The sequence below is a fragment of the Hyla sarda genome, chromosome 4 (assembly GCF_029499605.1).
Source record: "Hyla sarda isolate aHylSar1 chromosome 4, aHylSar1.hap1, whole genome shotgun sequence".
Lineage (NCBI taxonomy): Eukaryota > Metazoa > Chordata > Amphibia > Anura > Hylidae > Hyla > Hyla sarda.
The window spans coordinates 198,934,033-198,949,173 of NC_079192.1; the positions used below are offsets into that span (position 1 = coordinate 198,934,033).

Sequence of the window (15,141 nt, forward strand, 5' to 3'; positions counted from 1 at the left end):
AAGAGCAAGGTCGGACGTAGCAGAAGGTCGGGGCAGGCAGCAAGGATCGTAGTCAGGGGCAACGGCAGGAGGTCTGGAACACAGGCTAGGAACACACAAGGAAACGCTTTCACTGGCACAATGGCAACAAGATCCGGCGAGGGAGTGCAGGGGAAGTGAGGTATAAATAGGGAGTGCACAGGTGAACACACCAATTAAGCCAACTGCGCCAATCAGTGGCGCAGTGGCCCTTTAAATCGCAGAGACCCGGCGCGCGCGCGCCCTAAGGAGCGGGGCCGCGCGCGCCGGGACAGGACCGACGGAGAGCGAGTCAGGTACGGGAGCCGGGGTGCGCATCGCGTGCGGGCGCCACCCACATCGCGAATCGCATCCCGGCTGGGAGAGGTATCGCAGCGCACCCGGTCAGCAGGTCTGACCGGGGCGCTGCAATTGCGAGGATGTTGCGAGCGCTCCGGGGAGGAGCGGGGACCCGGAGCGCTCGGCGTAACAATAATCCTCTTGTTTTATTGTTTTTGATGTGCTATTTAATAAACCTCCGAGTGTTTTGTATCACCTACATCTCTGGCTACATCTCTTGTTACTTCCACCATTGAAACCAACAGCACCATCACAAGGTTTCTCTTACTGAACTACTACCGATCTTTTAATCTTAGGGATTTTGAGGCCCTAAGGTCTCCTCATGCTGCCGCCAACTCCAGGCTGTGTCATTCAGCCACTAAATGGTCTCCTCATGCTGCTGGGACATTGCCTAAACATTTTTATGGTAGCCCTAGCTACCATAAATCTTCAATTTAAATTTGAAAATTCATCTTTTAATCTTAGGGATTGTGAGGCCCCATGGTCTCCTCATGCTGCCCCCAACTCCATGCTGTGTCATCCAGCCACTATATGGTCTCCCCATGCTGCTGGGACATTATATAAACATTTTTATGGTACCACTAGCTACCATAAATCTTCAATTTATATTAAAAAATTCATCTTTTTATCTTAGGGATTGTGAGGCCCTATGGTCTCCTCATACTGCCCCCAACTCGAGGCTGTGTCATTCAGCCACTATATGGTCTCCTCTTGCTGCTGCCAATTCCAGGCTGTGACATTCTGCCAGATTATGGTCTCCTCATGCTGCTGCCCCCTCTAGGCTCTGTCATTGTGCCACCATGTGACATGTGACTCCTTGTTGGATTTGGTCTTTTGTAACCACACATTTTATTATTAAATCTTAAATTTAAATTTAAAAAAATCGATAGAGTGATAACAATGAACCATAACTGATTAAATGAAACATTCACACTTTCACAGTCAGGGGGGCACTGAGAGGCAGGGGCTGGAACAGGTGGTATCTCGCCTGGCGGAGGACCACAAGCTCATTTTTAAGATACAAGTACGAGCTTTTTCCCTGCAGCCACTTCAATCCCTCCCTTTTCAAGTGGACATTCAGAGTATGGGGGTGTGCTGAGAGGCAGGGGCTGGAACAGGTGGTAGCTCACCTCACGGCGGACTGCCAGCTCGATGCTCGCCAGAATGGGCAATCCAAAAATCTTTATAAATTGAAATTAAATAAAATAAAATTTACCTAAAAAAAAACTGCCACATCCAGATGCTCTTTGGCAGTGATTCTAATAGCGATGCCTGTAAGCTGCATGCCATACTGAATAACTGTATTATTTCACTAGCACAGCACACTCTCTATGTGTGTTAGGACAAGAAAAAGTGTTCTACACTCCTATTGAGCCTATCTGTAGGCCAGAAATAGCTGTTTCAATAGCGATTCGCCGAGAATAAATTTGGACCGAACCAAATTTTGATTTGGCAAATCGGCCAAATTTTTCAAAAATTTGCTCATCTCTAAATGTACGTTTTGTCCCTTCTTCTGTGTGTAACAGATATCTCCATAAAAATGAGAGGAAACAACATTAAAATAATTAATGGGAACCAAGCAGTTAGGAAAAGCACATCTATCTTTCTACTTATTGTTTTCATGCAAGGTTGACTTAAATGGGCACTGTCAATTAAAAATAAAACTTTAGACATGTAGAGACACGTCAAACGTTTTGATTGATCAGGGTCTGAGTGTTCAGACCATAACCAATCACTAGAATGAGCTGAGAGAAGAGACCCCTTAGAGACAAACTTACTATGTAAGTTGTTGGGATTGTATTGGTCAGCGCAAGCTTCTCTCCCTGCCCATACTAGTAATCGGTCAGGGTCTGAACACTCAAACCCTGACCAATTAAATTTTCTCTAGGATATGTAAAAAGTATTTTAAAGTGACAGGTACACTATAAACAAAGGCACAACAAAGTCCTAGATAAATACCAAGTTAATCACCTATAGACTGAGTTCACAAGTTTCAGTTTTATTGTGTATTCACTGTTTTTTTCTTTTTCCAAATTGTGACAAAAGGGCACTCTTTTACATTGATTATGCAAATTGTCGTAAAATGCATTTTTTATCCTGATATGCATATTCCTGGTAAAATAGCCATTTTTTTCCCCATATTTCAGAAAATTTAGTAAAACTGTAATGTATAAGCACAGCCAAAAGGTTTAAAATCCTTCCCAGAAAAGCTATTAAATACAAATGACTACAGATATTATGATTTCCAAAAAGCCATCCAACCCTCTTTTATATCTATATAACAAATGAATCATCATTACACCTACATCTCCATATACTGATGGCCAATATGTCAGGTGCAATGTGAAAGGACCACAAAAAATGTTTATAAGTTTGATTAACTGTTAAATTGAAACAAAAACATAGACATATTTTATGTTTCTATATTTCAATATCAAATACAACAATAGGCAGGCGTTGTTCTATATTGGGGAAAACCTTCAAAAAATGTTATTGCATATATGACTGGGTTCACACATACTCATTTGGTCAGTATTTTTAGGCAAAACCAGGAGTGGGTTTAAAATGCAATAGAGATGCCGACTAAAACACTGACCACAATACTTTGCATGAATTCAGCCAAAGTCCTTTAGAGTGTAACTGTTGTTTAAATTGACTTATGGAGAAAAACCGTCATGTGTGTGTGTGTATGAGGAATGACAGTTCTTCTGATTATTGCATGACATATATCCTGCATTTATCAGTGGCTTTCCTTACTGCAGGCTTCGTCTCTAATGGTCAGCTTTAGTTGAACTTAGCTCCAGTAGACAGAGACTGGCTGCTATGATGTCTCCTATAAACTGCACCAAATGGATATTGTTCTCCATCTCTATCTCTTACACACTCATAGAAACAGCAGCAACAGCATGGAGGTAAGACAGAACACTTACTAGAAACAGCAGCAACAGCATGTTGGTAAGACAGAACACTTACTAGAAACAGCAGCAATAGCATGGAGGTAAGACAGAACACTTACTAGAAACAGCAGCAACAGCATGGTGATAAGACAAAACACTTACTAGAAGCAGCAGCATCTCTGTGTCTGTGTCTGTGCTCACTTCTGCTCCCTCCTTTTTGTTTATCCCTCCATAGATTTCAATTGGCAGCTGTTGTAACTTAAAAGGATACTCCCATGCCCCCGCGTTCTAAACATTTTGTTCAGAATGCTTGAAGCAGCAGGGAGTGATAATGATGTCACAACCATGCCCCCTTGTTACATCACACCACACCCCCACCATTCATGTCTATAGGAGGGAGCGTGAAGGTGATGGTGAACAAAATGTTTAAAAGAGGGGGCACGGCAATACCCTTTTGAACCCCGAGTGAATCTGATAATCTGCCTTCATCACTGCCTCAGCAAACATGGCTATTACCAGTAAATAAAAAGTGAGTGACTAGTCCAATATGCAGGGGAAGGGGAGGAGCCTGATAAATGAAGATGCATTTTTCTTTAATAAGATATCTCGCAAAGTTTTTCATCACTGCTTGTTGATTTATGGAAAAAGAACTTGGGGGAGATTTGCTCACTGGAGCATGTCGGTACACTTGTTAGTAAAGCTCTGCCCATTTTCAGCTCTGTTGTATTTTCCAAAAGACGAATGCCTCTAAGTAAATTCAGTGGCACAAAGGCTGAGCCTTTTTTGAGCCTTTTTCATCCCTCCTGCTTGTTCTCCAGATTGGAGGGGTATCTGCATTGAGACCGTGAGCAATAAAAACATGAATGATATGTCTCTGAGAGGCTCTGTCTCTCTTGTGAAAACTGCATCCTCTTTAATGTTTACCTCACCCTGCAAATTCCATAACACCTTTAGCAGTGTTGCAAGGTAGTATGGCATTGTCTTATTTAAGTAGACAAAAGGACACTGCAATTCTTTGCTTCACTAAAATTATGTTGCCGCTTTCGGGTACAAGCAACTTTTTAGGCAATATAAACTTTGAAGAGTGCCATCGCCTTGGCAATCAGAAGCTGGACATCTGCCAGTCTAATATTGATGACCTGTCATGAAGAAAAGCCATTTTGGATGCTTGGATAACTCCTTACCTATTTTGGGGCTCTAAACAAGGTCAGAGCTTGAAAACTATAACATTCTGTTGATGCTAAAGGATTAAGGCGCTTCCATCTACAAACAGGTGAAAAGCAATGTTTCATTGACACACTATGGCTCTGCAGCCCTATTTCAATTACCCTTGGTATGGTGCTACTGGTGCTACCACATGAAGAAGCTGTATCTGCCCCTTCTTCTATATTACAGACACATTCGTCAGTGTGACTATGCCTCCTTCCACAGGCTGTACAGAATGACATATGACATTTGGGGCTGGATGTACAGCAATGTGCTTTCAATGTTTATATTCACCTTTTAATTTCCTGTATTTGCCAATTGGCAGCAGAATAATATTTTTAATAAATGCACTTTTAATGTAAGCTCTTTATGTCTAATAAACAGTATATGGGGAAAATACTGTTACTTATAGTGTATAAATATACAGTCTAATAGAAGGCATTACAGACCTTTAGGAGGTGTTAGATTAACTCCGTTTATAAGACACCATTGTATGGGTAGGAGTCCCAGGGAATCAACATGACAAAGCATTGACATATTTCTAGCTTCTGGCCTCAGGTCATCAATGGTTACTAGGAAGTATATGTTGTTAAACACCTGCAATAAAAAATAAAGTCAGAGGCATTGTATTAATAAAATATGATCAGTTGTAGCTTTATATTATCTGCTTTATCATCATCATTGCCTAGCATTTATATAGTCCATAACAAAATATGTTTCTTGGGAACAAATAACTATAAAAACCTGAAATATAAATATAACAAGTATATAAAATCCCCATGTGTGGATGTCAAGTGCTCTCCTGGCACACTACAATGCTCAGAAGAGGAGTCACATTTGGCTTTTGGAAAGCAAATTTTGCTGAAATGATTTTTGGGGGGCATGTCGCATTTAGGAAGCCCCTATGGTGCCAGAACAACAAAAAAACAAACAAAAAAAAACACATGGCATACTATTTTGGAAACTAAACCCCTCAAGTAACGTAACAAGGGGTACAGTGAGCCTTAACACCCCACAGGTGTTTGATAAATGTTCATTAAAGTGGGATTTAAAAAGAAAAAGTTAGATTTTTTTTACACTAAAATGCTGGGGTACAGTGAGCCTTAACACCCAACAGGTGTTTCACGACTTATTTTTTAAAGTTTTTTTTAAGTTTATTTTTTTAAGATTTTTTTTCCCACTAAAATGCAGGTTTTCACCCAAATTTTACATTTAGGGGTAATAGGAGAACATGCCCCCCAAAATTTGCAACCCCATCTCTTCTGAGTATGGAAATACCCCATGTGTGGAGGTCAAGTGCACTGCGGGCGAACTACAATGCTCAGAAGAAAAGGAGTCACATTTGGCCTTTGGAAAGCAAATTTTGCTGAAATGGTTTTTAGGGGGCATGTTGCATTTAGGAAGCCCCTATGGTGCCAGAACAGCAAACAAAAAAAAAACACATGGCATAACTATTTTGGAAACTACACCCTCAAGGAACTTAACAAGGGGTGCAGTGAGCCTTAACACCCCACAGGTGTTTGATAAATGTTCATTAAATTGGGATGTGAAAAGAAAAATATTTTTTTACACTAAAATGCTGGGGTTACCCCAAATTTTTCATTTTTACAAGTGGTAATAGGAGAAAATGTCACAGTAAACTTGTAAATACATTTCTTTGGAGTAAGGACATACCTCACATTTGGATGTAAACTGCTCTGCGGGTGCACACCAGGTCTCAAAAGAGCAGGAGCGCAGTCAGGGGCCTTGAGCATTTACATAGCTGCCTATGGAGCCAGAACAGTGGGATCCCCCCTTAAGGAGCATTACATGGGGTACACTAAGTTACTAAAGCGGGGTATGGTGGGCCGTAAAATAATAAAATAGGTTATGTTCCCAGAATGATAACCCAGAGCATAGCCAAAACTAAAAACTACGCCCACCCCTATGCTCTGAATCATCATTCTGGGAATGTGATGTGTGTGGCCGTCCCTAACCTGTTGCCTCAAATGCGCACCCTGCTCAGGTGGAGAGAGAGCGCTGCGCATTTGAGGCAGCATATAAAAAGTCCCCGACAATAGTGACTCATGACCCAGAGAAAAAAAAATACCTCAGAGGTCTTATCAGGTTTTTTTTTTTTGTTTTTTTTTATAAGAGTTTTTGGGGCAATTTAGTGGTTTATGGGGTTAAAATTTGGAATGTCCTCTGGACTTGGTACATTGGGGTGAAATTATGGAAAATGAAAATAGAAAATTTAGTACTGCATGGAAGTGTGATACTCCCTGAAGCAGTTTTTAATGCAGAGGCCCGGACGATCAGGGCAAGTGTCACATTGAGTGGTGGTGTCCTTCCGTATCCCCCTCTTGTGACACACTCTGCATTTTTTCTGGGATTGTCCCTTCTTTCCAGTGTGGGGGACCTCACCTGGAAAGTATTGGCCTGGGATGATCCTGGCACCTATATTTCCAGTTCCTTGGGAACTCCAATCTGCTCTTTCCCGTTCGACAAAGATCAGGGCCTTTAGGACTTCTTCTTGGAACTGGAGGAATGTCCCTGGGACAGTACAAAAGAGTTGTACATGGCAACCTGTACTAAGTGGACCGCAACTTTTTTGTACCATACCCGTGTTTTCTGCATGGCCATGTATGGCTTGAGGACTTGATCAGAGAGATCAACTCCCCCCTATATACTGATTGTAGTCCAGATTAAAATCAGGCTTGAGGACCGTTGTTGTGGTACCTCGCACAGGGACAAGTGAGCTGCCGTTACTATGAATTGTGGTCAGCATAAGGAAATTCCTCTTATCCTTATACCTGACCAGCAACAGGTTTTCATGGGTGAGGGCACGGGAGTTAGGTGTCTGAACAAAATTTAGAGGGAGGCCTCTCTGGTTCTTCCGCATGGTCCCACAAGTGGACGTGGATCTGGCGGCAAGGGATGTGAACAGAGGGATGCTGGTATAAAAGTTGTCCACGTACACATGGTAACCCTTGTCCAGCAATGAGTGCACAAGGTCCCAAGTGGGGGGACATTCTGGGGGTTCAATATGGGAATCTTGTCCCTCATTTACTCTACTTTAAACTTGCAAGTGTACCCGGAGGTACTCTCAAGTTTGTAGAGTCTCACGCCATACCGCGCCCGCTTCGAGGGAATATAGTGGCGGAAGATGAGTCTCCCCTTAAAACTTTCCAAATGGCCTTGAATTGTCCTCGTGCCATGGCCATGCCGTAGAGTGAGTCTGGTAGAAGATGTCCCTGCTCCAGTACTGCCTGACACTTGGTTTTTTTAGGCAGTACTGCCTTACACTTGGTCGTTGAAGTGTGTAGTGTGTGTTTGATGTAACTTTTATATATAACAGTGTGTGATTATAAATCACACACCATTATTATAAAAAAAAAAAAGCTGCAAAAAAGGGGAGGGGGGCCAAATGCAGCACCCTGAATGCCTAATAGGGCCCAGGTTGCACTGCAAAATATGCATTGGACCCTTGAGGACCTATTAGGGGGTGGGGGGGGATTTGTATTCCCTTTTTTTTTTTTTTTTTTTTAAACCTCCTACCTGTCCTTTAACTATGAATCTCACCCTGCACTACACAGCAGCACCTCAGCCCTGAGGGGCACAGATTTTGGCAGGGGGGGGGTCCCTTCTCTGCCGGCTGCTGTTGGTCGGACGATCAATAACAGCGCTCCTGGGGAGGTGACGGGATCGCCACCTCCCCTTAGCTACAGGAAGTTATTGGCGGTGAATAGTAAACCGACGATCACCTTCTAATTCTAATTCCTTATGACCATAATCGCTGCAGATCGCCGGTGTGAATTCATCACCGATATGGGGGGGGGTCTCTTGATCCCCCTGGGCATTGTCATGGGATACCTGCTGAACGATTTTCCGGCATGCAACGGAGACTCAAATTCCCACGGGCGTACAGGTACACCCTGTGTCCTTAACTACCGGGATGTCAGGGCCTACCCGTAAACCCTATGCCCTTAAGGGGTTAAAGGGTAACTCTCCAAAGGATAAGGGATAAGATGTCTGATCACATGGGTCTGGCCGCTGGGACCCTGCATGATCTCTGGGCAAGCACTGCAGTGTTCTGAATACACGTCACCCCACACCTCCACCATTCATGTCTATGGAAAGGGTCAGCTAGCACATAGTCATCACGCCTCCTCCCATAGACATGAATGGAGGGGGCGTGACAGCTGTGGTCGCCCATCATCCGCCACGGAGTGGAGTTTGCTCCGTGCACCAGATGACTGGGGTTCTGCGGCCAGACCCCCACGATCAGTCATCTTATCCCCTATGCTTGCGATAGGGGATAAGATGTTGAGGGGAGTACCCCTTTAAGGTTCCTGTGTCTGATGCAACCCTGATTCTACCTAAGTAAAATTGCTCTTAGTGGACAGTATTGCATGAAGCACTATATGGTGATAGACAGAGTATCTATGGACATTCACTTTCTTGCAAATTACATTTTACCACTCAAAAAGAAAACTGTCAATTTTGATCTAGAGTATAGATTTGACCTGATAGAAGATCCCTGAGTTGAAAAATATGTGAGTGACATATAGGAAAGTTTTTCCAACACTAAGGGTTCCCGCTGCTAATTTTAAGATCAGTGCAATATATAACTGATTTACCATTATCCGTGGTAAAAAGCCAGTGTATGAAAATAAATGGTAGGTTTCTACATTAAATGATACCCTTTTCCAGGCCTCCACGACAAAAGTTTAAATATAAAATCAATGCTTGTTCATAATCAAGATTTTCCTGTTGTGACTTCTTAACCCTGAAAGTGACCCTTGAAAGTATTACTTTTTAGTCATTCTGAATCATCATACGATACGAGCTGCAGCTGCATCCTGATTCTGTTCTATAACCCTTGAAAGCCACTGAATCCAAGTTTGTAAATAACATGTGATATGTATGTGGGACAAGGAAGTAAATCCCTGTTACCATTATCGTCTTCTGCTTATACATTACAGTATGTGCTGCAATTAAAATCCCTATTTTGAAAATAAGTATAACATACTGTTAAAAAGATATGTTTCGTAAGGGGGCAAGCTATTATTAGTACATTCTCTTTATTAAGTATAAGGGAAATCTTAGATTGGGAGACTACATAGAGGAAGTCTATATGGAAAATAGACAAATACATTTTATACCATTTTCAAATGTACATCCCTTTTATTATTCTACAGTAACCAGCTTAGATGCAGCTCATACAGGCTCCGATGAGCAGTTACACCAGCCATTACAGACTGAGAATGGTACTTACCTTAGTGATAGTTGCAGGACGAATATGAGAAGGCTCAGTTGGGTCTACTGCCTCTACCTTCATGCCAACAGTGAATGAATGGGGTCTTAGGTCTGCATGATCCTTCATAAAAAGGCCAAAAAAACATGTTACTAGAATTTATCTAGTAAGGAAACAAATGTATATTCATGTGAAACTGAGTTTATGTTTCACCTATATTTACTGCTTTCAGTACTAAACTTCAGTAAGTTCATGTTCTTTAAGAGATGACAGAAAGAGGCCCAAGAAAATGAGGTTTCCTAAGCTGTGAATGAATATTCTTTTCAACATGAAAACTTGTTTTATGTTACCAAACTCTATACTAGGGATCGACCGATTATCGGTAAGGCCGATATTATCGGCCGATAATCACGATTTTGGGCATTATCGGTATCGGCAATTATCTTGCCGATAAGCCGATAATGCCCCGCTCCCCGCTCCGCCCCCACCGCACCGCGACCGCCACCCCCTCGACCCACCGCACCCCCCACCGTGATGCTAGGCGGTATACCGGTATGGATTTTTTCTCATACCGCTATACCGGTCGGGCCCCTCCCCCACCCTCCGAGTCAAAAAAAAAATTTAACTTACCCGTAATGGGGGTGGTCCAGGCCATCCTTCCTTCATGTAGTGTCCGGGGGCGTTCCGGGTGGAGGGTGGTCCGGTCCGGGCTGTCCTTCTTCTAACACGGCCTTCTTCTCCACTCCGGGCAGGCTCCGGCCTAGTACGCTGCATAGACGCCGCTACGCCGTGATGTCAGGTGAGTCTCTGCGCACGGGCATCACTGCGCAGCGATGTCTATGCAGCGTACTAGGCCGGAGCCTGCCCGGAGTGGAGAAGAGGACCGCCGGAGAAGAAGGACAGCCCGGACCGGACCACCCTCCACCCGGAACACCCCCGGACACTACAGCAAGGATGGATGGATGGCCCGGAGCACCCTGGCAGGTAGGGGAGAGAAGCGGGTGGTGGTGGCGGTCTATGGCCCCGCAAAAGCCACAGCAGATCATTGATTTAAAGCGCCCGCTTTAAATCAATGATCTGCAGCGGTGTCGCAGGGGGTTAAATAGCCGATAACTTATACCGGAATATCGGTATAAGTTATCGGCTATCGGCCCTAACCTCCACAGATTATCGGTATAGGCCCTAAAAAAACGATATCGGTCGATCCCTACTCTATACCATAAAAGATGAAAAACTGAGCTGAGATATTTGATGTATTGTAAATGAAATATTTGTGAATATTTTGAAATAAAAAAAAATATATATTAAAGTTTTGTAACCCAAGCTTATTCTTACTTTAAAAACTTCGACTGGAAGAGGACTTCTTGCAGCATCTACCAGGGACTTTTCAAGGGCGCTTTTCCATTCTGACATACTTTTGAGTGGATAAAGATCTAAAGTGTTATAAATACACAAAATATTATAAATATTGATAAACAACACTACACAGTAAATTATTATATACAGTATAATAGAACAAAATGTAAACAAAATATCTTCAGGGTTCATCTTATGCTACTAGAGCCTACAAAGGAAAATGTTTGGTGTCCCAATATTTGTCTTTACCATGACCTACACAATGTTTCTTAGTAATTTCTACCTGCTATTTTGTTCTACATATTGTACTAACCAACTACTGTTCCAAATGAAAAAAATCAGTCCACTATAGTGCCCTAGATAATGGTTATAGCACCTACACTTGACCACTTCAGAGGACAAATTGGGAAATCAACAAGCAGCATTTCTACAGACTTTCATTTCTAGTCATTTCAAGCAGTACCATTTGCAGAATAGATAACCTACTTACCAAACTTTAATGTTTAGCCATATATATCAGAATAAGCATATGCAATAATGACTTGTTTCCTGACCAAAACCACTAATAGCAGACCATTCGCTTCTAGTTTTTGACAAAGAATGGGAACATATTTTAAACTATACAAAGTAGATAAGTCATTTCACATGATTTGGTTTTGAGCCAACAATAGAAAAAACAATGTTTTTAGATTAAAAAATTAGATCTTAGATCATAAAGGATATGTAATTTCACATATAATGGTTAAAGCATGTATGCATGATATGCATGATCATTTTAGCAATTGTTTTTGTCCATATCTTATATGACATTATTTAAATTCCAATGTAAAACTACATTTCTAAAAAATATTTCAGGCGATGGTCATAAAATGCATTCAATCTGCATCTCAGTTATTGTACTAGCGAGTCTTCTTAGTGGTTTAAGGCCCTTTTATACTTGACAATTATAAGACAAAAGAAGATTCATAAGAACATTCTTTCCCGATCCTTTCCTGTGTAAAAGGCCAAGCAATCAGCATACATTCATACAAACACTTGTGCGTCAGCCAAAAGCATCTATTAGAGTTGTGGTTTATTGAGGTGTATCCATTATGATTCTACTACAAGATTTGTAAACATAAAATACAAAGAAAAAAATAAATATGTTTCATGAAAAGCGGAAAGACTGCACTCACCAGACTGCAGGGATCAGTGAGATTTATTTGTGCTACCAACGGATTACAGCATGGGGAGATGAGGGGGACACCACGGGGTTATAGCTATTTAGTGCGCTGGGAGCACTTCAACAGACCCCTCCCCCACTGTCGTCAGTACAGGTATAAATATACCTGGCAGTGACGTCAGTGGGGGTATGTTCATAAAACCGTGAAACACCTAAAAAATATATATAATAGAGTGAAATATAAATATATAAACAAGGTGTATGGAGGTTAAAAACATACTACAAAACACAGTGTGAGATTTATTACAAGATTAAATAAACACACTCAGGTCCACTTTATCATTTAAACCTGCCGGGCCCTGCGCAGTTTCTTTCTGTAATAATTTCCTCCTTCTGTCACCGCCGGCGACAGGTTGAATCTTTTCAATGCCGAAGAACTTCAGAAAAGAGGTATCTCCTCCATGTTCGTCATTCATATGTTGAATAACTCTGGGACAGCCTTTTAAAGTTTTAATCGATCTGATGTGTTCACGGAATCATGTGTGCATGGGGCGTATAGTGCTTCCGACATAGAAACGGCCGCATGGACACTCGACTCCGTAAACTACATGATCGGTCCTACATGTGATCAGATCTATGACCACGATTTCTATGCCACCCATACAAAAGTTTTTTCCTTTTTTTTAGATGGGTACACCAATTACAGTTACCGCAACGATAGTTACCTAGCAGGGCGGACCCACTCAGCCAATCCAATGTTTTATTTTTCTCAGAAAGAAATCTACAATTGGTAAGGACATTACTTACATTTTTTACCTTTCTAAATGCTACCACTGGTTTTTCTTTTGTAATTTCTGCTAGAAGGGGGTCTTTTTGGAGTAACGGCCAGTTATCATTTATTGCTTTTTTGATTACATTAGCTTGGGGGCTAAAATCAAACACAAAAGAGAAATGATTATTGGTGTCCGGATCAGAGGAAGTCTTATTCTTTTTCTTTTTCAACAATCTACTCCGATCTTGTGAGGCAGCTCTTATAAAGGCTGTATCAATCACCTCTTGTGGGTACCCTCGCAACGAGAGTCTTCGTGCCAGTTCTTTTGCCTGTATCTCAAAGCCTTCATCCGAACTGTTTATTCACCGCAGGCGTAAAAATTGGCCATACGGTACTGCGGTTTTGACATGAGTCGGATGATAGCTTTGGAACTGGAGGAGGGCGTTCCCCGCAGTGGGTTTTCTAAAGCCCCTGGAATGTAGTTTCCCATTATATGGCTTCACTACCACATCCAGAAACTCTAATTCTGTTTTGCTGATTTTAAATGTGAATTTTAAATTCATATTATTGTCATTAATGTAATTGACAAAATCCGTGAAGCTCTCACCCGACCCCACAAAACGGTGGTAAGTTCCAATTGACTTGCGGTGCGGATTCCTTACGGAAAAAACATAGTTTTTCTCAAAAACCGCAACAAACAGATTAGCGAGGGTACAGGCCACAGGAGTCCCCATGGCCACCTGCTAATCTGCTTGTACCACACCTGGTCAAATTGGAATGAGTTACTGGTGAGGATGAGGGTGAGAGCCTCACAGATAAAGTCAATACACATGGGGCTTTTGTTAGATTTTAGCAAGACGTCTTTAATACATTGTACACTGAGTTCTTGAGGGATATTGGCATAAAGACTCTCTATGTCGATGGACGCCAACAGAGAGTCTTCATACCAAGGGACATCCTCAATGTGGTTGAGGAAGTCATTGGTATCCCTAACCAAAGCATGCACATCATCAAGTAAAGGATGTTATAGCCAGTCGATAAATTTTGACAATGGCTCCATGATGGATCCCACCCCGGACACGATAGGGCTTCCGGGGGGGAATCCAACGTTTTGTGCACCTTTGGCAAAAAATACCAACAGGGCCAGTTTGGGTGTTTGGGGAATGATTTGTTTGCCGTTTTATTACTCAGGATTCCTTTTTCTACGTATACCCTTAGGAGGGTCTGGAGCTTGGAAGTGTATTTTTGGGTAGGATTATTTTTCAATGTTTCATAATTGCTGGGATTTTTTAATTGCCGTAAGGCTTCAGAAATGTAGTAGCTCTCACTCATAAGCACTATATTGCCCCCTTTATCGGATTTTTTAAAAACCACCCCGCTCAAAGCCCTCAACTGATATAGGTCCCACAGGTTTGGGGGAAGGCTTGGGTGCGGTGTTCTCGGGGGGGTGTGAAGTCTATCTTTTGCCCCCCGGTGGTGCCAGGGAGTAGCCTTGACTTCTTCCAGTACAGAGTGTTGGGAGACGTCAAGGCTCTCAAGTATCCGGGTGATCCCCCAAACTTACCCCCAGAAGAAATGACTGCCCTCAAACAGTTGAGGGCTTTGAGAGGGGTGGTTTTTAATAAATCCGATAAAAAGGGCAACATAGTGCTTATGAGTGAGAGCTACTACATTTCTGAAGCCTTACGGCAATTTAAAAATCCTTATGAACTATGAAACATTGAAAAATAATCCTACCCAAAAATACACTTCCAAGCTCCAGACCCTCCTAAGGGTATACGTAGAAAAAGGAATCCTGAGTAATAAAACGGCAAACAAATTATTCCCCAAACTGGCCCTGTTGGTATTTTTTGCCAAAGGTGCACAAGACGTTTGATTTCCCTAACCCCCCCCCCCCCCCCCCCCGGACGCCCTATCGTGTCCGGGGTGGGATCCATCATGGAGCCATTGTCAAAATTTATCGACTGGCTATTACATCCTTTACTTGATCATGTGCATGCTTTGGTTAGGGATACCAACGACTTCCTCAACCACATTGAGAAAGTCCCTTGGTATGAAGACTCTCTGTTGGCGTCCATCTACATAGAGAGTCTTTATGTCAATATCCCTCAAGAACTCAGTGTACAATGTATTAAAGACGTCTTGCTAAAATCTA

General features: G+C 42.2%; 1 protein-coding gene across 3 annotated transcripts in view; it reads right to left on the reverse strand.

Moving 5' to 3' along the window:
* The window catches only part of SFMBT2 (Scm like with four mbt domains 2), a 273,183-nt gene that overhangs the window by 105,501 nt on the left and 152,541 nt on the right, over nucleotides 1-15,141 (reverse strand). For all 3 annotated transcript variants that reach the window (XM_056573248.1, XM_056573247.1, XM_056573250.1), the window contains 3 exons: nucleotides 11,032-11,129; nucleotides 9,718-9,819; nucleotides 4,910-5,057 (listed from right to left, as the gene is read on the reverse strand). In XM_056573248.1, the coding sequence (XP_056429223.1) occupies nucleotides 4,910-5,057; nucleotides 9,718-9,819; nucleotides 11,032-11,129 (348 nt within the window). The remainder of the gene's footprint in view (nucleotides 1-4,909; nucleotides 5,058-9,717; nucleotides 9,820-11,031; nucleotides 11,130-15,141) is intronic.